This window comes from Lepidochelys kempii, chromosome 1 (genome assembly GCF_965140265.1).
Source record: "Lepidochelys kempii isolate rLepKem1 chromosome 1, rLepKem1.hap2, whole genome shotgun sequence".
In the NCBI taxonomy this organism is placed as follows: Eukaryota; Metazoa; Chordata; order Testudines; family Cheloniidae; genus Lepidochelys; species Lepidochelys kempii.
In genome coordinates, this window is record NC_133256.1 from 99,785,779 (window position 1) to 99,812,576 (window position 26,798).

The 26,798-nt window shown below is 42.1% G+C and overlaps 1 protein-coding gene across 7 annotated transcripts in view; it reads right to left on the reverse strand.

The window, feature by feature from the left end:
* Positions 1 to 26,798, reverse strand: part of TMTC4 (transmembrane O-mannosyltransferase targeting cadherins 4) — a 58,727-nt gene that overhangs the window by 13,919 nt on the left and 18,010 nt on the right. For 6 of the 7 annotated variants that reach the window (XM_073348871.1, XM_073348898.1, XM_073348890.1 and 3 more), the window contains 6 exons: positions 18,044 to 18,141; positions 15,774 to 15,866; positions 13,066 to 13,227; positions 11,803 to 12,005; positions 8,725 to 8,896; positions 8,503 to 8,634 (listed from right to left, as the gene is read on the reverse strand). In XM_073348871.1, the coding sequence (XP_073204972.1) occupies positions 8,503 to 8,634; positions 8,725 to 8,896; positions 11,803 to 12,005; positions 13,066 to 13,227; positions 15,774 to 15,866; positions 18,044 to 18,141 (860 nt within the window). The remainder of the gene's footprint in view (positions 1 to 8,502; positions 8,635 to 8,724; positions 8,897 to 11,802; positions 12,006 to 13,065; positions 13,228 to 15,773; positions 15,867 to 18,043; positions 18,142 to 26,798) is intronic. The other variant, XM_073348916.1, reaches the window with a different exon arrangement.

The following is a 26,798-nucleotide window of genomic DNA, read 5'->3' on the forward strand; positions in this document are numbered from 1 at the left end:
GTGTCTATATTGCGCTCCTGTCAGCATAGCACGTCTTCACCAGATACGCTATAGCGGCAGAGCTGCACCAACATAGTGCAATAACGTAGACTAGCCCTAAGTGGTGAAGTTTCAGCAGTAAGAATACAGATGCTTCTGCTCAAAATTTCAGCACAACTCCTTTCATCAAACATTTTCTAAATAATATACAAGACAAAATGACCCAGTTTAAATCTTGGCCTTATCCCAGGTTCCCTTTTTCCACCTGCAATTAATGTCTTCTAGAGGTTTAACAACATGACTATGTCCACATATGAGAAAGTTAGACATCTAAACATCAATTGTGTCAAACTCCATGGCCACATTTGTAACTATTCTGCACAGCAGAGACAAGAACACCAAAAAGTCAATAAAAGGGATGTGCTCTAGATCAGCTCAATAAATCTTTAAACAGTTAGTTATAAATCTTTTGCTGACTGAAGAGAAACAGTGCCAGCCCTTTTAGTAAGGTACAGAAAATTAGTTCTCCACTGTACATATTCAGTGTTATTATAGCTTCGTTCTCCATTACATATGTATCAAGACTGCTATAACAACATTTGCATAGTGTTTTGAAGAAGTGGAGTGATTCTGCAAGTGACGACAACCTGCATATCTAATTTGGTTTGTTTTTCATTTTACTTTTGGAATGTGCCCAAAGTCCAACAAGGGGACTGATAGTCCATTCTGAGAGATTATATATCAGATGGCAATATATATCAAGCAATATCCTCCTTAGATCATCTGAGATATCTGAGGAGAGAGGATATCGTTATCTGACAGAGCAAGCATATCATGGACTGCTTTAACATACTTATTTTGTGCTTTAGAACATTTATAGTATAGGTGTGACACATTCTATTCAATTCTGTTAGGTTCTATACAACACACATCACTATGGCATTTGAACTCTACAGTACTGCTTTGAAGCATAGCAAGCTAAACCTCTTATCAACTTCTAGAATACAGAATGTTTTTGGTGTTACTCTCTTTTCTTGTATATGCAATGAATGAAGAGGAGATGCTTAAAATTATCCAAGCAATAGTTTAATTCTGACACAAGAAGAATCTGATACAACTTCTGACAGGGCCTAACCTGCTCGTGATGTTTAACATTAAAAATTATTAATTTTATATTTTGGAAATGCTTTAATAATGCATAAAACAGGGTCTGACCCTGGTTGCAAGACAGACATTATGCACTACTGCCAACCCAAGTGTTCAAAAATCATGAGATTTGGCTTGAAAACATGAGATTTAAAGAAATAATCAATGGTGAATTCTTTTATTTGCTTTTTGGACTGCTACGGTTCACATGTTCAAGTTTTTCCTCTGCATCCATGAGGATTAGGCAGTTAGTGGCTTTTTAAAAATGAAAGCTGAGATTCTCATATAATCACCTGATTCCAGGCACTGGGACTTTACTTTGAAGTTTTTCGTACAACAAAACTGCTAAGGTTGGAAACACTGTATAGCAACGTACAGTGCTGCAACTCAGACCACATGGTGATGGAGGCTTTGGAACTGCTTAGAAATAGTTCACTGTTTTGAAAAACAAGAAGAAAGTTTCAAATAAATTAATCTTAAGGAAGCTAGTATAGATTCCAACCATCTTAACAACTTATTCTTACTTATATAAGAAGTTAAACAAATGGTGAATCAGCAAAACAAATTAGAAAGAAACACTGCTAAAATGTATTTTTATTTAAGTAGTGAGAAAGTCTGACTTGGATTAAAGTAATAAATTGGTTCTTCCTTTATTTTAATTTTTTTTAAAAAGAAAATGAGATATAAACTACCATCTCTTTCAGAGCAGTAGAAGTAGAAAGGAATGTGTCAAAATACAAAACCATGCTAGACAGTGCTAAAGAAGTGGCGAAGGAACTGGATGGCTGAGGTAAACAGTTGCTGATCATGTAAACAAAATGAGGCAGGCTTTGAGCATGGCCAGAGAGAGACAACAGAGTTTAGCAGAAGGGATCTGGGAGTCAGCCTTTGGGCAACTAGTTCCATAGCTTAGAGCTTCAATTAACTTCAGAGTTTCAGCTCCAGAGCAGGCTGTCTCAACAGAAGGCAAACAAAAGAAATAGAATAGGCAAACAATGTACACATTTGGAGAACATATGAGAAAAAGGCAGCAGGAAATGCTGAGCATGCAGGACCACCACTTTTTCAGAGAGGGGTTCCAAACAACCTCCAGATTACTACGAACTCTTAAATGAAACTGGTATCTGCATTGAAAAAGCAGAAGAGCTGCAACCTATATGCTAGCTGTTTATGGAGAAACTGGGGTGACATCAGATGTTATGAGGTGAAATTCTAGAGATCAGTATGATGAATAGCCTAGGTGTATGATTCAATCTCACTGGAGAAGAGGCTGAGACAGTATGAAGTGGAGGCAGAACCCCGGGAGGTACAGACTTAGCACAACCACCACCCAGTAGGTGCATGGACAAAGGGAGAGGCAGAATACCAGAAACTATCCTAGAGATGTTCCTGAGAGCGTTTCTGTCAGCAACCACTTGAAAACAGACGAAAGACACAGGCATGCATTGAGAGCCAAGGCGAACCAGTTTTGGATGCTGAATACACACATAAGCCAGCTGCCCCTTAATTGCCATCTAAACTACTCCATTAGAGGACTTTATGAAGCCACTGGCTATTTGCGAACAACAAAAAACCTTCCTTGTTCGTTATTTTGAAAGAGTTAAAAATAAATTCATTAAAATTCTTATTTTTTAATAATTAGAGTTTTCTAAAGACAATCCAGCAACAGGAAAAGAATTTGCAGTCTGTAAACTGTTAAAATTCCGGGACTAGTTTTAAATGATTCTTGCGGCCAGACATATTTATCCTCTGAAAGGCAAAAAGGGATAAATATTTTCTACCTCTTTAATTGGCTGTGTTCTTGCAGAACTACATGTTTTATTTAGAGTACTTATTAGAGAAAACTATTCAGAAATAAGTATTGTTCATGGTACCAGTGTTGCGTAGATTGCTATAGTTTTGCTTAAAAGGAAGGAAACAGCTTGTGGTTTTCTAAAGTAACAAGACATTCATAACTTAAAATTGTCTGCAATTTGAGCATTTCCAAGAGAGTTATTTTTAAAATCTATAAAGAGGATAATCTGCAGCCCAGACTCAAATGCTCAGGAGGGGAAGAGGTGGTTTAATATCCTGATAAAGTGAACAGCAATAAGGAGACGTTACTTACTCATACAGTAACTGGAGTTCTTCAAAACGTTTTGTCTCTACGGGTGCTCCATGTGAGGATGTGTGCACCGCACCTATGTGCTTTTGATCAGAGGTTTTGGCAGCAGTGTCTGCACCCTACATATTCTTATACTCCAGAATGAGAGCATACAGGGAGGGGGGCCACTCTGGGTCCCTCTCAACCATGAAGTCCAGAGCCAAGGACTCCAGAGCAGAAGGGAAGGACGGCAGGTAGTGGAGCACACACTGGGGCAAAACATCTCAAAGAACTCCACTTTCTGTACAAGTAAGTAATCTCTCCTTCAAGTTATTGCCCCTATGGATGCTCCGTGTGAGCAGATGTCGGAGCAGTGCCTCAATACAGAGTATGGTGCTGAGGAGGCAAGTGTAGAGCAGATTTAAGACAGTATTGCCAAAAGCCATGTCAGTAGAAGCATACATGATAGCATAGTGCTGGGAAAATTTGTGCACTACTGTCCAGGTGACAGCCTGCAAGTGTCCAAGATAGGTATGTTCTCTAGTATGGCTACAGAGATGGATTGATCCCTAGTGGAATGGGCAGTTAGCCCTAGGTGGGGAATGTATCACCAAAGCTACATAGCATGCCAGAATGCATCCCAAAACACATTTCAATAACCTTTGTGTGGAAATCAGATGTCCTTAGCATCTTTCTGCAAAAGAAAATCTGTGAGAATCCCTGAAGGGCCTAGGCCTATGAAGGTAGAAGCAAGAGCCCTACTTTCATCCAGAACATGAAGACAGCCTTATTCTCTGGAGGTGTGACACTTGGGTAAAAAAACACTGATGTGAAAGTCAGAAGAGCTTTAGGTAGCAAATGAGGGTGGAGACAGAGTCACCTTAATAGAACACCATATATGGTCTCAGCCAGAAGTGCTCCTAGCTCTCCTACCCTTCCAGCAGAGGGCTACAAGAAACAAAAAACTCGCCAAGGTTTAAAATTTTTTTTTTCCTTAAGGCACTAAGGACTGAATTAAGATCCCAAGGCAGAGTAGCTTCCCTTACGTAAGTAAAAAGGTTAAACAAACACTTAAGGAATCTCATCATGGTAGAATGAGCGAAAACTGAAAACCCTTTGATTGGGGGGGTGAAAATCTGTAATGGCAGTTAGGTGAACCTTAACAGAGTTCATTGACAAACCCATGGCTTTTTAAATTTAGCAAGTAATAAAGATTCTAAGGAGAGACTCCAGAGGAGATGTGGACCATTGGGCACACCAGGCTTGGAAATGCTTCCACTTTTGCAGGTAATTTTTCCTTGTGATGGGTTTTCTACTATTCAGCAGTACTGTCTGAATCTTGGGAGAACACTCCTGTTCTACGCCTAAGATCCATCAAGGAGTCTTCAAGCCCTGAGGTGAAGCATTTAAAGTTTGGGATGGGTCAGGAGGTCTGCTGTCAGAAGGAGATGAAGAGGTGGTCACAGAGACAGGTGGAGCAGATCATGGAACAATAACTGCCTGGGCCACGATGGTGCTGTAAGAATGATCACCAACCTCTGTCGTTTCTGTTCTGGACCTTGAGGAGCCAGGTCATTGGGGGATAAGTGTATGGCAGGAGGCAAGATCAAGGGATGAGGAGGGCATATCTCAGCAAGTTCCGACTGTGCCCTCCCATCAAGCACAAGTACCAGCTCTTCATAATGGATGGTGCTGCAACGAGATCTAGTTCTGGGGAGCCCCAGGTGAGAGAGAGATTTCCTGAAAGACTGCATTGTTCAACACCCATTTGTAATCACAGAGCAATGCTAACTATGAATATGCTATTTTCATGCATATTCATAAAAGTAGACAGAAATAAGTGTTTTCCAACAACTCATATTGGACCTGATTCTGACTAATACTAGTGTAAATGAGGAGTAAGTCTATTGAATTCAACAAATCTACACTGTTTAAAATATAGAGGGTTTTTTTGGTTCAGACTAATGAATATTCTGTTCATCGAAATAGTCACGTGTGGTTAAAATGACCCTTTTTCAATCTGACAACATATTTCAAATAATTGCGTGCATAAACAAATAAGTTAAAGTCAAATAGGTTAAAGTCAAAAGTTTTGAATGTGCTTTCTAGCAACCTTTTACCAAAAACTATAGTGCATTCCCTTCTCTCTAAATCATTTCTCCTATGTCTAAAATGTCTCTTGACACAGAATTCCCAGACTTTTCCCTGTTGTGACCCCTTTTTTAAAATATCAGAATATTTGTGCCTTGCTTATAGGCTTTTATTTGTTTACACAGGGCCAATTGTATCAAAGCTCGTGCTGGGACAGTTAAAGTTCACCTTCCTGAGCCAGCTAAATCCATTGTCCCAGAGAGGAGATTCAGTACTCTGCAGGACAATTTGAATTCTTGTTATGTTTCTTGGCACCAGACGTTCCCTGTTGTAAATGGGTGTTTACAAGGTCTAGCATACTTGACAGCAAGCTGGAACTAAAATTCTGTGTAAAGACTTCAGTTCTACATCAGTCTGGTGTAATAGATTGGATAAAAACTACGGCAGCTCCATTTAATTTTTTTTTCAAGTGAGTTAAACATGAAAATGAATAGTAACATCAGTGTCTTTGCTATTTATTTTGATATTAAACTTATGTTACGCTGTCCACACACTTATGGTTTTCAGTATGCCACAGATTTTGGTTTTGAAAATCTACAGCTGCATTGTAGGAGCAGTCAAGATGGAAGTTGGAGGTTTCAGTAGCTCACTGAGAATCATCTGGGGCTTTTAGAACCTAGATCGGTATGGAAGGCAATTTGGATTGTGGGTTACACATTAGCTACATGTTTCTACTAAAATAATAAAGTAAAAGCAGCGAACTAGTTAATTTAGATATTTAAATGCCATCTTAAGCTTTCAGTGTTAACACTTCACGGAGCTGAATGGGTCAGGTTACAGTGCTCATAGCTAGGGTGTCTGCAGTCTCAGGAAGACAGCATAGCATCAGTTATGACTGGTTCCCATTTTCGTATTTACTTTTGTAATTATGAGGATAGGAAACAATTTGAAAGACAGACAGAAAAAAAGTTCAGCTTGTGGAGCACAGTTCTGTGGTAATGGGTGAAAATTCTTCAATCATGGAATAATGATACCCGAGTGTTTTTTTTACATTCTTTAGTAGTTTTCCAAAATATGCTGTGATTGGCAATCCGTTACTATGAAAACAACCCCTAAAAAGCTAATACGATTCCAGTGGTGAAGGGGGGAGCTACAGATCTGGGAATTGTAACTATGAAGACTGCAGAGTCATCTCCTTATTTTAAGATGACTTCTAGACTGGGGACCAGAGTCTCTTCTCCCCACTAATCAACACTAACCACACAGGTTTCAGAGTAGCAGCCGTGTTAGTTTGTATCAGCAAAAGGAACGAGGAGTACTTGTGGCATTTTAGAGACTAACAAATTTATTTGGGCATAAGCTTTCGTGGGCTAAAACCCACTTCATCGGATGCATGCAGTGGAAAATACAGTAGGAACTCTGTGTATATATATCTTCCCACTGTATTTTCCACTGCATGCATCCAATGAAGTGGGTTTTAGCCCACGAAAGCTTATGCCCAAATAAATTTGTTAGTCTCTAAGTTGCCACAAGTACTCCTCGTTCTTTTTACTAACCACACATTCTCTCTCACAAACCCATTATGGTAGAACATTTTGAGCAGGGTGCAAACAGGCACAAAGAGATAGACTGAACATGTTTTATTTATACTTTGCAGCATGTACTAATTCTCCAGAATGAGATATCTGGAAGTCATCATTACAAAGCAGATGTTTGCCTAAAGTTACCACACAAAAGAACCTCAGATACATGTTTTTTTTCATTTACTGAGATTAGGAAATAGTGGTAGGTGAGGTAACCCCACCTTGTTGTAAATGTTGGCAAAAGATCCTTTTTAAAGGTGACCCCTTTATAGCTCTAATTAATTTGTATATTTTTCACTTCTCCAAGTTGAATATTTATATTATATTTTTTAAATAAGGAAATTCAAATATTTCATTTAAAAGCCACAAGACCTCGGGGTCCTGATCCACATTTTCTGAGGCAGTGCTCTAGACTACAGAGCTCTGAAATTCTGTAAGCTAGTAAGGTATTTTTCTACACGGATGTTGCTCAATGGAAATCTCCACTAGGACTTGCAAAAGGTGGATAAAATTTAAACTGCAGTTATACTTCAAAAATAAATGGCAAAAACATAATAGTTTACGAATAAAGAGATGGCAAATACTCCCTCCTCGCTGCCTGCCCTAAAACTCAACTGGGGTCAAAATTGAAGCTTTATTCTTTCTGGCTTCTGCATCAACGCTAGTATTAAAAGGTGATATTCTGCCCTGCGCCTCTTAGAGTGGCAGCACAGAACTTGCAGCCCAAGGATGTGGGGGAATTACAGTGGCTTTTAGGGACCTTTGAACCCTCCTGGTACTGGGCTGCTCCAGGAGCTAAAGAGACCTTGAACAAAACCTAGATAGCCATGGGAACCTGTTTAAGTTATGGCAGCCTCTCAGGGCTGCCCTATAGGGCTCCAATGCCCAGCACTGACACGTCCCCTCCAGCTTCACCCCTAGCGTTCCCCCTAAGTCAGGCCTTGCAAGGGGATTCTCTGAAGGCAGCCTTTGGCTGTTTTCTGCAGTGCCTGCCACCAGGGGAAATCATCCCCTGTCCATAATGGAAGCTTTTTGTGCCCCTTTTCATCGTTGTGGCCATTTTAACAGATGTCAAGGAGCAGGAGTGAGGATCTCACCCACAGACTCCACAGTTCTGTTGAGATGAGTGATTCAGTTCATTCTCCCATCGCTCTGTAGAGGCAGCACAGCTAACATGAGAAAAAGCAGAAGTGTACTAATGCCACTGAAGTAGACAAAAGTAGGATTCTAAAAACACAGACAGCAAATCAGTTGAATACACTTTTATGGTCAATTTTTCTTTTTACACAGATCATGAGATTGTTGCAGAAAAGAGTCACTTTTGTATGCAACTATTTCAACAGCTGGTACTAGTTATGTATTTAATTATTTGGTCTTTTTGTATTTGACTGGATGTCTTCACTGACATCCAGTTTATTTTCATCTTTTTCAGTTTTGAATTAAAGCACTGTAACTTGCACTGGCTGAGAAGCCGACGATGCTGTCATTCATTATAAGGTAGACGTCTATTTTAGGCTGTGCTTTCACCGGGCTAGCATTGTACATGAGATGCTATACTGCAACGTATTTACCATATGGAATATTAAAAAACTAAATAAAAAGCGAGTGTGACCAACTTACTTTAGCATTAAGAGGGCACACTGACAGAGCACTCCTAAAAAGCTGTTCTTCAGACCTCCACTGGTTACTGCGGATAACACAGTGCAGCACGTCGATCAACAAGATTCCTAGTACAGCAGCAGCCAGCGTTTTCTGGAAGAAAGGATATACAGGTTAATCATCTTCGTATTAAAGCTCCTCCACTAGTCTTGGTCATCAGTTTTATTGACTGTTAGTTAGTACCTTTTTCTTCGCTTGTTTGCTCAAGAGACTAAAGCCATACGTAAGTAGCATACAATAGCCAATACTGGGGAGATAGATGACTCTCTCTGCAACAACAAATCCTACTCGGAAGAACAGGTTACTTGCAGGCAGAAAAGGGATAATAAGAAATCCCAGTCCCAGTGTAAGAATTCTGGAAATAAGAAACAGACTCACAATCTAGCAACAAAACTTAGATGAAAAAGTGCTTCTGTTACTATATGAAAACTGTGTAATAATCATTGGGAGCCATTATGTGGACTTAACCCAGAGGTGAGCAAACTACGGCCCACGGGACCCTCGTGCCTGGCCCCTGAGTTCCTGGCCCAGGAAGCTAACCCCTGGCCCCTCCCCTGCTGTTCCCCCTCCTCCGCAGCCTCGGCTCACTGCACCGCCACCAGTGCAATGCTCTGGGCCGTGAGGCTGCAAGCTCCTGGGGCAGCGCAGCTGCAGAGCCCGGCCTGACCTGGTGCTCTGTGCTGTGCAGTGACATGGCTGGCTGCAGCCGGGCAGCACGGTTGTAGCGCTGCCAGCCACCGGTGCTCCAGGCAGTGCGGTAAGGGGGCAGGGAGGTTGGATAGAGGCAGGGGAGTTTGGGGTGGTGGTGTGGAAAGGGGTCAGGGCAGTCAGAGGGCAGGGAACAGGGGGATAGGATGGGGCAGGGTCCAGGGATGGTCGGGGTTCCAGGGGCAGGGCATCAAGGGGCAAGAAGGGGGGTGGGGGAAGAGGCCGAGCCACACTCCCCTCCCTAACCGGCCCTCCATACAATTTCCAAACCCAATGCAGCCCTCAGGCTAAAAAGTTTGCCTGCCCCTGACTTAATCTATTCATGTCTACCTCCCACTGAATTTAAATGGCATCTGGGTGCCTAACTCCCGTGGGCTTCTTTGAAAATTCAGACACACTTCCCACAAAATTAAACTGAAGTCAAGACCTGAATTCCAGGACACAAAATGACCCTAATAAACTGGAAATCGTTAATTTTGTTCTTCCTGATCCAAATATACAGGCAATAAAATTGATTACACCTATATACAAATTTTTTAAACTAACAAATGACCAATTAAGGTAAAATTTTTGAGTGTTTATTTAAAAAGCCACCTAAAGATGCATCATAAACTTTTAAAGAAGAAACTGAGCTTGAAATAACCAGTTTTCTCAGTAGAAGACCAATCAAAGAAGCCAAGCGTTCATGTCAGAAAGCTGGCCTGTTCATCATAAAGGAGAGCCACCATCAAGGTATCTATACATTACATTAAAATATTTTTACACTAATTTTTATTTATAATAAACTTTTGGGAACTTGAAACCGAAATTGGGTCCGTTCCCCCCGTGTGCTAGGCCTTCACCGTTCTTTCAAAATTATTTTGTTAGTTTAGAGGTGATCATAAATGCTGGCCTATTGACTCTCTGTGTTGCTGCCCCTCCCTTGGGTGGAGAATGAAGGCAGAAATTTGGGCTTCCACTGGTCTTCCCTCCTCTTCCCTTCCAGGAGGGGGAGGGAGTGGCTTGGCTCTAACAGGGTCTGAGTCTGACCCACACACTCCGGCTGCCATTGGATGACTGGATCAGGGCAGACCCACTGACTGGCTCCCAACTGCAGAGGCAGGGTGAAGAGGAAGTGTTGTTTCTGCCCACTGCTGGCCTGTAGCCATTTTGGCTTTGTTCCAACCCCACCCTTACCCCCTCTTAGTATACTAGATCCCTAAGGGGCTATGCTGATGGCCAAATTTTATTTGGGGTCTGGAAGGAATTTTTTCCCCTTACATGGCAAAAGACTGCGTGAGGTTTTTTCCACCTTCCATCAAACATCCAAGCAGTTTGATTTAGCGATTTATATTACATATGTTGCCACTTTGGCTGGTTCCAGTGGGTAGGGAGGAAGGAGGGAGTTAAGAAACAGTCCTATATGAAGTTCTTAATTCAATGTGCTTCTTGGGCATGGGCCTCAAGCACAACTTTGCATGGTGAAGGGGTCCATACCTTGTGCAATCTGGATCCCTTCATCTCTCCTACCTCCAGTGTGGATGAGGGGAATGGGCTGGGACTCTCACTTCTTGCCAGGATCCCCGAGCAGGCCTGGGAGCGTAAAGGGGGCACTGCCCCCATATCCATTGTGAGATTTGTAGAAGCTGGAGCCACTGGAACCCAGTTAAATTCCACACTGGAACAGCCTTGCCAGGTAGTTTGGGAAGGGGTTCCTTGTTGGTTAATAGTTTATTAAAATTGCAGCTTCTACATTTAACCATACTCTGGTGTGTGTGCCTCTCATTAATACAGACACAGAAGCAGTGAGAGTATTGACTTAGGCTGTACAAACTGGTAACAGTATAGGGGAAAGGGAAGTATATAATAGATTAACATTTTAGAGGGAAAAATTGGCACTGCAGAAGATGATAAAAATTTGAACAATGGATGGATGGCACTGGGATTAAACTGTTTATATAATTTTAGAGCTGGCAAATTTATCAGTTGAGGACATCCAAAAAGTGCAACCTAAACATAGCATGAGAGATGTTAAATTCTTTTATCATATTAAAGGCTTCTATTTACAGAAGCTTTTGGTTTTCTTTTGTATAAAGTACAATTTCCCCACCACCACCCAATTATTTTCTCAATAACCCTTCATTGATAAAAGAGTAATCACTCTGGGATAGCATTTTATTTTTAATCAATGGCCAGAATCACTACATCTTTTCAAAAAAGGCCCTTTATTACAAAAGAAGGAAAAAAAGAATTGTAAAAAGAGGGGCACAACATACATCAATTACACTCTGCTCTCACCACAAATTACTTTTTACCACCTACAGTGCTAAGGATCTCAAAATGCCATTTCAGTAGGAAAATAAAGCAGCCATCCATCCCCTTTCTACAAGTTTGCTTCCCAGTAGTCAATGCCCAAATTGGGATGAAACTGTAATAATAGCTATAAATATTTATTTGAAATACATTTGCTAGATATTGGTTCCACTGGATTGTTAAAATGATCAGTACTGGATTTAACAAAATAACACTGTACTTAACCTAGTGTGGAATTTAAAACCCAGCACTGTCTCTTACCTTCTCTTATGGCTGTCTTGTGAGCACAGAGCTTGGCATATCAGGCCAATTAGGCAGAACCAAAGTGCTGCTAGTGCAATTATTCTCCAGTCACTGACTGATTTAATAAGGGGTATGCAGCCCATGGACCAATCAAAACACAGCCACCAGGGACACAGCAGCAACCATGCATTCAACGAATAGTAGTAATTATAGTTTATAGCCTGTCAGTCAAAGGAAAACAAACATTTATTTGATACTAAACTCCCCCCCACACACCAAAAAAAATCCAACTTCAGCACTCTTTGTGATCTTTGTTTCCCTTCCGCTCCACCCCCAAAATGTATCCTTTAAAATAGTAAGTGTCCTAACTTAAATGCTGCATGATTCTAATTACGTACAGGTCCATTAATTTTGCATTTTTTAAAAATCATATGATGATATTTTTTTTCAAAAATGTTTTCCGAGCACAGGATGCTTCTCCTGTTCAGGATGGGAGATCCAATTGTAGACAATACTCTATGTATGTGAATCTGGGTGGGACAAATCTCTCAAAATACGAGGCAATGTAAAAAAGCCTAGCTTTATTACTGGGTATGTCTACATTGCAATAAAGACCCACAGCTAGTCTGTGTCTTCTGACTTGGGCTCCATCTGCAGGGCTATAAAACTGCAGTGTAGACATTTGAGCTCAGGCTGGAACCTGGGCTCTGAGACCCCACAGGTGGAGAGGGTCCCAGAGCCCAGGCACCAGCCCAACCCCCAACATCTTCACTTCCATTTTATAGCCCCGAAGCTTGAGCCCCACGAGCCTGAGTCAGCAGACCTGGGCCAGCCGCGGGTCTTTTATTGTAGTGTAGACATACCCATTGTAGGCAAAGGCACCAAAAAAACAAAAACAAAACCAAAAAAAACCAGTACAAAGCCACGTACCCAGCCAGAACATGGTGTTATTTTATTCAAAGGTGAAGGAAAAGTGCAGGGCCAACTTTCAATATGTGTTAAGGGAAAGGACAGCAAAAGGATTGTATTCCTTCTCCCACAAACATAGAAAAAGAGGGGAAGAAAACACACAGTACATTAAATAAAACCACACAAGATTTACTAAAAAGGTGATTCATCATACAGTCCACAAATACAAGAAACACTCATTTGATTGGGGGTTTTTTTGTTACTGGGTTTTTTTGTTTGTTTGTTTTTTGAAGTGCTGAAGTAAAATTGAACTTTCCTTTTAAAGACCCAATTTGTTTGAACTTGCGGAAGTATGACAGGTTTGTGACTTACTCTCACAAACAAGCTGTCTGCAAATGAAGCTGGGTTGTCTACTTCAGTAAAAGCGGGTGGTCCTGTGCCCATAATTCTCCAGCGCATGACGAGCATAATGGCCCCTCCTGACAACAGAAGAGTTATCCTGAAGAGGAGTCCCTTTTTAAACAACCCAACGTTCTAAAGGAGAAAACAAAAACAGGACAAATTATTAACACCTTCAGATCTTGTTCCCACCCACCTAAAACGGCAAGAGCTGGAGAGAAGACGGTATTTGTGCATTCTAAATATCGAAGGGAATAAATGTTTTTCAGCCATTGAACCAAATTCTCTATCACATGGGTATCTACTTGCTTTATGGCAACAATATTTATTACAAATAAAGAATAAGAAAGAAGCTCTTCAGAAGAAGGACTGTGCCTTCTGATTGTACAGGATCTGATATATATTGTAGGGGCTTTGGGAAACAACCAACCAAGAAACAAAGTAGTAAAGGTTGAGGATTCCCTTCTCTCTGGTTTTATTTTGTGGTCTTCATTGATTAATTTGAAAAGACAGACTTATTGCAAACAAAATTTTTTTGATAATGAATTACAAAAGGAAAATTTTTCTTTAAGAAGCATCTCTAACAATCTCTGGAAGTTTAAGTTATTTCTCAAGTCAGTTTCTGTCGGGATTTGAGGAACAGCTGTAAATATGCATACAGCATGTTGGAAAGATCAACACTGAGAATTAATGATAATGTACTGTGAGCATTTAATTTTAAAAACATCTCAATTAAATACAACTGAAATATTTAACTAACGTTCTGTTTTAAACAGATATTTGTATATGATATTGTTCCAAAACAAGTGTTTTTCTCCATTTCAATCTATTCAATGTTGATGTTGATACATGAAAGTTGCACGGGTAAAAATTAGGGACAAGGAGGAAACTGTGGTAAAATTTTTAAAAGTGTGACTACGCCCAAGTGACTTAGAAACCTACATTTTACTGTAAAATATTATTGCAGTTTATACAGGATTTATTATGGAGAAACAAGACAAGAATTCCATCCTTAAGACTGCCTCTAGTGTTCCATTATGACCTCATTTTCAGGTCACTTTCCACAATGTGGTTAGGGAAGTTTATCTTTCATGAAAATCATCATGGTGGAGAGAAAAATTTAAAATAAACAAAAGTTAGAAGAAACGTCACTGCTCTTTTGTCCAATTCTTATGCCAAGGGTTGAGGCTTAAATGTGAAAAAGAGGGTCTGGATCTGAAATTGTGATGAAAAAAAAGTTTAATGTCTCTTTAGGCTCCTGGGGGATTTGGGGGTGGAGGGGGGAGAGAAATTGTAAGGAACTTGAAATGGTCTGTATACAAAGACTGATAAATTTCCATGCACAGATCAGAACAATTTTTGGAGGTAGGAGAAGTTAAAATTAATGAGCTATTAATATTTTCCATCATATTTTCATGAAAACTGGCATTTGAAGTTTTCCACACATAGTCCTAATGATTTAAAATTGTAAACCAGAAACAATGCTTTCAACTCTTCACCTTGTAAAGAGCTTCACTTATAAAAGGTTTATCTTTGAAGCATTTTCCTCAATAAAACTCTGAAGTGGTTCTGCTTTAGTCCCCTACTAATCCCAAGACTCCTCACTTTTCTTAAGATGACTGACAGTCAAATTACACTGTTGAGTGCTCTAGCATTCCTTTTTGCCGCTAGAACTACCCCTTTCCCTTGAGCTAGCTCTCTTTGCCCAGATTGGCTGATTCAATTCTACAGAGTCCACTCCCATTTACTGAGATCCCTCTTTAAGCTCCAAAGGGGCCCTTCATTCACACTTCATACTTGCAGAGTTTATGGAAGCTCCATAGGGCTTAAGCTAAGCACCAGAGGAGCAACGGTTCTCTGCAGTTTCACACCATGCAAAGTCCAATGAAGATTTTTCTGCCTTGTTGAACCCTCCACAGGAGGAACAGATAATTAGTTTGTCATTAGTAACTCTCCTCTCTCTTGAGGGACTATCCAGTTGCAGTCAAAAGTTTACCCAATGCTTGTTATTTCTGGGATTTGCTTGCCATTGCACGTGTGACATGCCAGATTCCATTTTACCTGATAATGGATGAATTAGGGTCCACTGTAGACACCCGTTTATCCTCCAGTAACTGCCAGTGGATTAAATGGGTTTTCATTCACAGCTTCTATGTTTAGATACTAGGAGGCCTCTTTCTTTCTTGGCAATGTGGCAATTTGTGTTCTGAGGGAAAAAGTATTTGAGCTGGATTGCCAAAAGAGAAAATTACTCTCTTACGTAACAAGTACCGTCTGTGCATGCTGTAACTCTTGCTTTTTCTGCCTTAAAATCGGTTTTGTAAATCTGGATAAATAATTCGTTCTTCACATTGCCAATCGGATGTTGCCAACATCCATTTGACTGATCTTGGACTGATTCCATACGTTAGAGACAGCTCTCTTAAATACTTGGACATCAGCTCTTTATATATTGCTATGAAAAGAGCTATGAAATGCAGGGGTTTAAGCCTTGCTGGATACAGCAATGCTCTACCATGATCACTCATGTTGCTGAAAAGACGTTCCAGATCACTGCCTTGTTTTGCTGACTCAAATTATATATCCTTTTTGATTTCACTCCCAGCACATACAAAACTGTGAAAATGGCATCTTTTTTGTTGCCTGGACAGCTAGAATGAACTGAGACTGAGCACACTCACCTCCAATGACTTGCCCTTACGTAGTACCTTTTGAATAAGTTCCAAAATATTTAGTTTGTTAATCACCAAAGCATCAAATACAGCATTCAACCCCTAAATAACCAAGAGAAAGAGAAAGAAGAACTCATTTATTAAAAGGGTATTTTAAAAATCCTACTTCTATAGTGAATCACTGTGCTTCTTAATTCTGATTCTGAACTTTTTACAAATGGATATAGTCAGTGCTCCAAGAAAAGGAAAGAACACTACAGGAGACCATGCCTCAGCAGTTGACAGGATGCCACATGCAGCCTCCTGGCCTATGCATGTGTAATGGGAGGCATAAGAACATTACCCACCTCCTCTCTGCCCTCCCCACCCTTTTTGCAGCCCAGGGTTGCAGTCATAGGGACTAGTGCAATAAAGTAGATTTTTAAAAGGCACCCATCCCTTACCTCTCTCTGTGGACCAGTGAAGCATCAAGCATATTTTGGCGGGATGACTTCAAGTCACCTTTTTCTTTAAACGGTCACACAGGTTGCCAGAGCAATGGCTTAGACAGAGTTAGAGGATCCAGGCAGGATTCTCACTGGAATTACACCAATGTAAGTGCCTGATCCTGCCAGGTACTGAAAACCTCTGGCAAAATTCTATAGATCTCTATAGAATCTGAGGGCATTCAGCCTTTGTTTCTCAGCACTTTGCCAGACAAAACCTTAAAATCAGGAGTAATTCAACTGAAGTTAATGGAGTTACACTGGTGAAAACAAGGTCAGAATCAGGTCCCATATATCCATCTGCTCCAGTAACCCTTTTATTCTGACATGCTATTTTCATGGCATATTCTATGTCAAATACATCCCACCGCCACCAAAAACGTTCAGTAATCTTTAACACTTATGCACGAGGGATATGTAGCTAGCATCCTAATATTATCTTTGGAGATGATCTAGTGTCTTAAGGGCTACAAGGAACTAGCAGAAGCACATTGCCAGGTGAGGGTAAGGGTTTCTACTCATTAAGAGGCAAAAACCAAATCAGTCTCTGTCAGCCACAGGAATCAGAGGGAAACTGGCATGAACCTCAGAGTGACTCCATGCAAGGAGGCCAGCTGGCAGTATACAGTGGTTGGCTTACCAAGGAAGAGAGGGAGGCAGGGATCCAGTTGGAAAGGGGCATTTCAACATGAGGCACTATTCATTTTTGTGTGTGGCTTCTATGGCTCTTTACCCTTGTTTTTGCTCCCTTTGGTCTGTGCTTCTCTTACTGTGAAACCCTTATCCCTGAGCTTGAGGATGAATATTATCATCCTAACAATGCATCATCAACAAAGACAGACAGAAAATAAAAGCTGAGGCTGCTACTCAAACATTATTGTCATGCTACTCTGAGAAACAACCACAGCATACCTTAAGTTAGAGAGCTACTTCTGTGTCTCCCACACATGCTTTTGAAAGATAGTCTATTTAAAAACAACTCCGCTTACGCTCCAGGATATGTTTTCTGTCACTTGTTTTCTTTATACTCAGAATAATATGAACAAGGTTCTTCATTCCTTAAGTATTCCTCTGTTCTACTACTCCATCCCTACCACTTCTAGCTGAAGCCATTCTCCAGCTGTAGAAATAAACCCCAATTCTGGCATCTCACCAGGCTACTGTTGAAGCAATAGGGTCATCACAAACAGAACGACCTCAGGTGAGTAAAAAGATACAGAAGCACATCAACTCAAACAAGAAGGCTCCTATTTAGATACGTGCTTAAAATAAGGAAGAGAATCAATAAAAGCGATAAGCAGAACAGCTACTTCTGACTAGGTAGTGTCAACTGTTTTTTTTTTTTTTAAAAAGGGGGATGTGGGGCATACAAAAACTTCTTTATCAGCCATTTATCAGTCTTGTTCATTTAATCTATGAACAATCCCTTTGTAGATTTGCTGGCATCGTGGGCACAAGATGACAGTCAGACATGCAAGAACACAGGCATCCAATGAAGCACAGACTAAAACTGGCACTATAATGTCTACAAAGCAGGCAACTAGAGACTTCTATAGGTACATGCAAGCTGCTCACAGAGACACAAACAAGCACAAAAGGAATCACATTAGAAGCACTGGGCACAGAGCCTGGCTAGGTCAAAGTTTAACATTCATAAGCCAATTTTCTTAACAGACTAATGCAGAAGCACAATCCAAGTTGTTTACAGATGTGGAGAAGATTTGCAGAAGCATGTGTGCAGTAGTAGCTTATGGACGCTCAGGACAGAATGTAGTGGTTATGAAGAGACCTTACCAGTACTGTAATTCCTTGTTCTTTGCACAGCATGGCTATTGCACCAAGAAGAACACTCGCCAGTACCCAGAGTGTAGAAAAATGGTTCCCTTCCTTATCTGTCAATGTAAAATATGACATAAAAATGGTACATAAACCTAAATTAACACTAGAAATTTTACTTTATAAAACACAACACTTTATTTTCTCTCTCGTCTTCTCTCTCATGCCAAGCAAGAGATTTACCTTTTAAGACTAGAAGGCACCAATAGTAATATACTGACACTAGTCCCTTGGCAGTAGCTGTTTAGTGCACCATAGACACATTAGATATCTTCCTGTTTGGTAGACATTCTAGTCTCTCCAAGTCTGGCAGAGGCTCCACATAGGTTTCTACAACACTTTATCTTCAAAGATTACTCCCCACTCCGTAGACACAAGTTTATCATTCCTGGCATAGATGTGTTAATACTGGCCACTCTCCCAGGCTGCCAGAGAATAAGAAAGTAAAATTCCTCTTAATTATTATATGTGAGGTATCATCCATGTGAGTCATATTTTAACTGCTGCTTAATCTGAAAGATGCTCTGGGTTAAAAGCACCTGCAAGGCTGATTTGTTTAAGCAGTACATCAGAATATTCCATTAACTACTCATGAGGGAATTCTGCACCAAAAAATAAAAATTCTACACACTATTTTAAAATTCTGCAAATTTTGTCAATGAAAAAATGTGGAGGTTCCAGCATGGCAGTGAAGAGCAAAGGCGACTCGCTGCATGGAGGTGGGAAGATCACACTGGAGGCCCCCCCCACCCCCCCACACACACACAGACAAGGCGGTGAGGCTGCACCTGACCCAGAAGCCGGCAGGCAGGCTCAGTCCAGCAGGATATAAGGGGTGCTGGAACAATTTGTATAGTGAAGGTGCGGAGAGCCATTGAACCAAACTGTAAACCCTCTATATGATGGCGCAGCAGCATCCCCAGTTCCAGCACCTACGGTTGGGGCTCAGCAGGGGAGGGGTTTGGGTGCAGAGGGCTCTTTGGGGGGGACTCAGTGGGGTAGGAGTCTGGGTGCAAGGGGCTCACTGTGTGGGGGGTGGGAGTCATCAGGGTGGTGATTCGAGTGCTGGGACAGTCTGGGTGCAGGGAATGAGGCTTGATCAGGGGGTTGGGTATGAGGGAGTCTGGATGCATGGGGATTGGATGAACAGGGGAGCAGCTTCCCAAACAATGACCCCTCTCCTCGTGGCTGAGGAGTGATGGAGGCAGGAAGCAGGGCAGGGTTCGGAGTTTCCTGCAGCCAGGGGAGGTTTCTGGGGGTGGGTCTGACCTGGGCCCAGCTGCACCTTGTAGGGGATGAAGAAGTCCTGTCCTCCCCCACCCCAAGCCAAGCCGGGACTATCAGCTGAGCCTGGCACAAGGTAGGAGCCACCAGCCGGAGCATCCCCAGCCCCACTCTCCCCCATTCTCGGCAGCGATTTACCTCTCCACCAGTTGCTCCAAGGCACCCAAAACAACATGCCCATGCTGCTGGGGAGGGGTGTGTGACCGTGACGGCTCTTACAGCCTCGCTTTGCTTCCCCATCAGAAAGTCATTTTTCTGCATGGAAGCAAAGACATCTGCAGGGGACATGAATTCTATGTGCATGCAGTGGCACAGAATTCCCTAGGAGTTAACATTGTGACTGAATGTCACAGAACTCAGTAACTCCAGTGTTTAAGCGGAGGACCAGTAGCGCAGCAATTAAGGTCTGCAGTCAAGAAGCACAGATTATAGTAACATGAGAACTTCAAGGTCAGTGGGAGGATACAGAAGATTACCCGCAGATACTACTGCGGACAGGGGCCCTTAAAGGCAACATACTGCTTGACAGCTGATACTTTCAGGGCAACATAACAGGCATTTCCAATATCTACATCACAACATGCCCAACTGTTTCAAGACACTTATGCATTCGGTATGTTTGGACTTCAGAGAAGTACAGCTGATTTTGTATGACATAACCAAACACGTGATTGCTCATAACAATCCAGGGACATAGATTTTTGAGAGTACCTAGAACAAATTAATGTTTATGGTTTAACGTTCCACTGCCATATCCTGTCTTCAGAATATTTTTGTCCAGACAATTGGATCAGGCTTTATTTTTTGGGGGGAGGGGGGAAAGATGTTTTGGAGGGACTTGGGTTTTTTAAACACAGACACAGTTTTGTGACTGTTTTGGTGAAATTAATGTCAGAAGCAGTATGCTAGAATAGGATAGAAATTATCTTAAAATAATAAATAAGTAGTATAATATTTAGCACCTTTCATGCATGAGATACCCAAAGATCTTTAACAACACAAACCCTGGTAGTGCACTGACTGTGTAGGAAGAGAAACCTTATGTTATTAGCAAGAGCTCACACATACACACCCTTGAACATGGCACCATTTTCTTCTCCCTTCCAGTTTGGGAAGGGAGGGGGATGTAAGAGAGAATGGTGATCAGCATACCATGAGGTTACTGCATATGCTTTTTGAAAAGGGCAATGAGTTCTTTTATTTCCACCTGTTAGAGACTGGGCTGTGGACAGTCTGGCCTAGTGGCTAAAGCAAGAGTTAAGCCTACCAGTTAGAGCTGGGTCCAGGATGGGCAGAGTCCAGGAACAAGCAAAGGGTCAGTAACGGAGAGATAGGAGTCTAATGCCGGAGCTGGCAGGTCAACCAGAGTCATAAACCAGGGGCAGAGCCAAGGACCAGTACCAGAGAGACAGGAGCAGAAGAGGAACCGTGGCTGCCACAAAGCAGGAGCAAGGATGGAACAAGGGCAAGCGCACCTGCCAGCTTGATATGCACTGAGCAGCCGGAGAGCTGATGTTGCTAGGTTCAAAAGCCAGCCAGCTGCCGTTCCTGACCAATCAGATGTGCGATCAATCAGGTAGCCTGCTGTAGGCCAGCTTTGCTTATTGGAGTGCCAGAAGCCTGACTCCTGCAAGCTTTGATTGCTGACAATATCCCCCTACCCTCACCCCCTGGGTGTAACTCCTGGGGTCCTCAAGGCCTGTTCTTTTCAATCAAGCGTAATGAAAAGCGTGCAAGTCAGGGTCGTGGATATGTTCCCCCGATTCCCATCTGAGCCATATCCCTCCCAGTCAATTAAGTATTGGAGCCTTCATCAGTCAGTGACAGTCCAAAATTTCCCACACCGTGTATTCTTCCTACTCTTGAATGGTTATCGGTAGTGTGGGGCAGTGAAAGGGATTTGCAGTATGTAGTTTTAACGGGGAGATATGGAATATGGGACAGTCCTTGAAAGGATTCCAATAGCTGTAGCCTGAAGGTTACTAGATTAATCTGTTCCATAATCTAAAAGGGCCCCCCCAAGTACTGTTACAAATCATACCTGATAGGACACACACACAACTGCTGCAAATTACACCTGGTAGGACACGCACACAAATGATACGAATTACACCTGGTAGGTCACGCATAGTTCAAATCTAGGCTGAGGCACATAAAGTCCACAACTGCAGAGCTCCCAAAAAACACCAAGTTTATTACGCTCGAGCGTGGTGCCCCCCTGCTAGCCAGGAGGGGACCCCAAATACAGATTATACAAAGGTTATATACCTCCTAGCAAAGCATGTTGCCCTTGTGCATCAGAAACCTTAGCCAATAAACGAACCCTTTTCTTATCTACCATCTATCCCTGCTTGGTGCATTCCTCGTGCTAAACTAGTATGTTAATTACACAGCATGGTCCCAAAGCGATGCATCAGTAACTTTTATTTTCAGGGTGGAAGGCCTCACATCAAAGGCCAGGAGATAGGGAGTTAGAGACAAAGAACAGATACCGGGAGTCAAGGCAGGCTAGAGACAAGAAGGAGGATTTTCACAGGAATGCAGTATCTAAGGAACACTCCTCCTGGTGCATGATGTGCTTGCTTTTAGACAATGGTGGGCCCCAAACCAAAATGGAGTCACATGTACTAACTTTTCCTTAACAGTACTGGTGCTCCAGCTTCGTAGATTGGTGAGTAGATTTAAGGTTCTGGGCAGACAGCCAGACCTCATGCCGCACTGAGAAGCTGGGGGCTGGCTGACAGTGCGGACTGGCATATAGTTGGAAGGCTGCCTTAGCTTCTTCTGACCAGCGTTTAAGCTTTTGGTGCACCTGATGGATGCAAACAGTAAGGTCAGAAATGGCAGGCACTGGGGACTTGGTGAGGATCTTGGGGGGAAGCGAAGGTGCAATCTAGGCTTAGCAAAAGAAGGGGGACAGTTGGGTGGAGACACGAATGGCACTGTTGTAGGTGAATTCTCTGTGAAAGATAAGTGATGGTAATTAAGAAAGCAGTGTAGGTGCTGCTCCAGAAACCGACTGATCTGTTCTCTCTGGCTGTTGGTTTTTGTGTGGTAAGCAGTCAAGGTATAGGTGTTAATTCTTGGAAGGAGCAGGAATTCCTGCCAAAAATGAGAAACAAACGGGGATTCCGAATCAGAAACTGTGTTGTTGGTAACCTACAAAGGCAAAAGACATTTTCTTCAAAAAGCCATTGTCTCTCGGTCGGTGTAGAAGCCCCAAATGTGGTATAAAATGCAGCATCTTCATAAGATCCACTACCACTAGGGTTGTACTGTGTCCTTAGAAGGGCAGCAGTTCCACAAGAAAGTCCAGGGCTGAGATGGGGTGGGCAAGGGCTGCAGAAGACACAGTGGTCTGACACAAGGATTCTTCGTCCAGGCACAGAGATCACAAGACCTCACATAAGTTGCTACAGAAGCATGCCGGGCTGGCCACCATAAGCTTCTAGACACCAAGTCCTGGGTCTTGAACTGGCCAAAGTGGTCTACCAGAGGAGCATCACGGCAGTGTCTTAGGACATGGAGCCTGGGTGTCCCCTCGGGCACATAGATGCGCTCCTTGTGGTAGAGGATCCCATTGTGGTGTGTGAACACCAAGTCAGACTGGTATTTTCTAGGGCCCAATGGATTTGAACTGCAAACGATTTATTGGACAATAGGGACCAGATGAAGAGAATTGGATTGCTAGCACCATACTCCACAATAAAATCTGAAGGTCTGAGGATCATGGATGGGGTTTCCATGCCAGGCTCGTAACACTTGTCCTTTCTAGATAATGTGCGAACCTTCCCATTCCTTGTTCTGGTAGCGACCATGAAATCAAAGGGTAGAGAAGAGAGAGATCACCAGGCCTGCTGTTGGTTCAAGGGCTGACCTGTCTTTAGGAATTTCAAGTTCTTATGATCAGTAAGAACGTGGACTGAGAATTTAGCACCTTCCAGGAGATGACACCACTCCTCAAAAGCCACTTTAATTTTCAATAACTCTGTATAAAACATTATAATTCTGCACTGGTGGAGTAAATCTGCATGAATGGAAGGCACAAGGATGAAGCTAGCCATCAGCCAACAGAGAACTGGTCCCAGTGCAAAGTATAAAGCATCTGCCTCCACGGCAAATGGTCTGGTTGGGTTTAGGTGATCAAGATGGGAGCTGAGACAAATCTCTACTTTAGGCGATCAAATACAGTCTGTAGGTCTGTAGACAAACAAACAATGCTCCTTAACATGGAAGTTGGGGATATGGGCGCCCACACCAGAGAACCCCTTGATAAATCTCCTATAGAAATTGGCAAAGCCCAGAAAGCGTTGTATTCTACAGACTTCTTTTAGCACTGCCCAGTCTGTGATGGCTGCCTCCTTACATGGCTCCATAGCCAATGCATTATCGGAGATGACATAGTCCAGAAACTGCACTGTGTTCTGGTCAAACTGGCATTTTTCCAGCTTGGCATACAAATGGTTCAGGCAAAGCTTTTTCAAGACACTTCATATGTGCTGGTCATGACTTACCTGATCCTCCAAAAAAAAAAAAAAAATATAGATAGATAGATATATATAGGAATATCATCAAGGTAAATGATGAACTGATCTAGTTTGTCCCAGAAGATGTCATGAATAAAATGCTGGAAGGTCGCTGGGGGATGCACAGGCCAACTGGCATGACAAGGTGCTAGAAGTGGCCATACTGAGTGCAGAAGGCAGTCTTCCATTCATCTCCCTCTCACACACATATCAGGTTCTAGGACCCACACAGATCTAGCTTCATAAAAAGTCAAGCAGAGCACAGATGATGGTCTAGGAGCTCATGAATAGCAGTTCCGAATGGTCACCTTATGAGTGCCCAGTAATCAATGCAGGGCTGCAAGAACCCATCCTCCTCCTTAACAAAGGATTGGAGTCCCTGCCTGGAATGTGGATGGTTGGATGAACTCCTTCTGCAGGTTCTCCTGCAGATATGTGCAAAGAGCTTGCATTTCCAGTTCAGAAAGGGCATATATACAGTGGAAGGGAATCTCAGCTCTGGACTGGAGGTTGATAGACAGTCATACCTCCAGTGAGGGGGCAGAGCATCCATGTTTCCTTTGTTGAATACATCAGGTGAGGTCATAATATTTGAGCAGTATCTTGACAGCAGCAGACTTGTCTGTTTCACTGCTGTGAGCCTGCTTATGCAGGGATTCCCCAGCTCACGGCACAAGCTGCAGAGAGTACTAGTCCTCTTACTGACTTCTGGGAGACAGGGTTGTGGGCAATACTGCAAGCAGAAACATATCCCTTTCTGTCAGTGGATGTTGGGGTCATGTGCAGGTACCTAGGGCAGACCGAGATGACCACAGAGCAGGGGCCCAAATTAACTCACACTAGAGGGTTTCCCGATGCCTATGGAGAGAAACAACTGTTAGGAGAATGGTTTGGCGAATTACGTGGCCCAAGGACAGGAGCAAAGCATCAATGGTTTCCACAAGATCCGGAAAGTTCTTGCACAATATTCAGAATATTAGGGATGCATTTGGCCTAGTATGTACCCAATTGAAGGGTTATTCCAGTCCAGCATGGAAATATAGACTTAGGAAACTGAACTACTCTGCTTACTTGAGAGTAAAGGATGATCTTATGATTAAGGCTTGGCTAGGACTCAGGATATTAAGTTCAAAGCTCCCAGCTCTGCAACAGACTCCCAGTGTGACCCTTGATCTCTGTGTGCCTTGATTTCCTATCTGTAAAATGGGAGTAGTAATACTTCCTTTCTCCCACCCTTTGTCCAGATTTCTGCTTTAGATTAAGATCTTTGGGACAGGGGCTGTCTCCTTCTACACATAGATAGAACATCTCACATAAAATGGCCCAAACCCTGGGCCCTCCAGGTGTTATTGTAATATGACGAATATGAAACAAATACAAAATTAAAAGCCTCATTATAAAGGATTGTAGCCAGTTTTCAAAGATAATTTCATGTTTGAGTATCTACCACTACAAAGAAAGTTTTCAAGTTGATAGCCACAATGGGACAAGATTCTTTTCCTCCATCCTTCTATCGTCATCACATACATATGAGAGAAAATTTCCACATGAAGAAAAATAAAGCTCATGTTTCCCCTGATCATGGATGCATGCTCCTATTGTGTTGTAATGCCAGAGGCCAACAGAAAACGAGCTCAAGTTTCCAGCTCGAATTGCCAAAGTCCCAGATCGATGCTAACATCACACCTATTTTATATTTGTTGTTGCTTTTTTTTTTTTTTTGCTCTCTTATATACACAAGAAGCAGAGACTACTTCTTGGGCACACCTTGATTCTCAGAAGCCAGAATCATCTCAGGTATAACCTTGTTACGTACAAGCACTCCTAGATGTTGAAAGTGCTCAGCATGAAAAGAAAAAAAAAGTTCCTTGCCTTTATAAATGCAACTCCAGTCCCTTTATTTCCTCTTGCTCTCTCAAAAGGACAGTACTGTACTGTAAGATACAAGTCTGTAATATTATAAGACTTTGAGTAAACTTCAAGGAGAGAGACTTTCAATTAAATATATATTTTCTTGGGTCAATTTTTATTCTTCATGCAGAAGTGTCAGTAGCAAAGTAGGCTGGAAAAACAGATAGAGAATAAAGGCACTTAGCAATGCCATCAATTAACTGTTGAACAGAGCTCTGAAAATGTAGAGCACTGTACAGTATAAAGCGCTAATTATTATAAGATACTCACACACCAACAGAGGCAATCAATTTAATGAAGCACATTCCCTTAACATTGCATTGCTTCCCACTAAGATGATCTTCTGTCAGAAAAGGAAACCAATCTTTGGTTGGCCCCGTACCTAGTTGAAAGCAGTACACCATATTGTGAGTGGGCACAGTGCCACACTAACAGATGGGTACGATTGTGCATTAAATTCCTGTTCAAAAAGCTTGAAATCTATCCAGTGTTTTGTACTTACACATAAAGAGATCTTAAGACTGCCCCTCCTTAGAACAATAAGGGTGAGTGTCCAAGTGACTGACTGACCAACCCACATGAGCTGGAGAAAAAAAAAAATCTTCTCTCCTGGAAGTTTTCTAGTCTTTTTGTATTGCACAAATATTCAGAATATGTATGATCAGAGCCTAAACATTCTTTTCATTCAGATTGCTGTGGTGGGTGAACACTTCTAAGTAATTCTGCATACTGCACGCTGTGGAATTAATTGAGCGTAGGCTTTTCTAGTCATGCTAATTTTTTGTTCCTGTGTTCTCCAAGTGCCATTCTACCTCTGTCACATATCTACCAGCATCAGCAAACTGGCAGACAAGTCTCATATAGGGTCTTACTGCATACACAAAGTTGTCTTTAATTTATTTGATTTGGTACAGCGTGATTGCAAGGAAATACAGCATACACGTAAATGCAGGTCTGGAAAGGACCTCAAGAGGTCATCTACTCATCTCCCA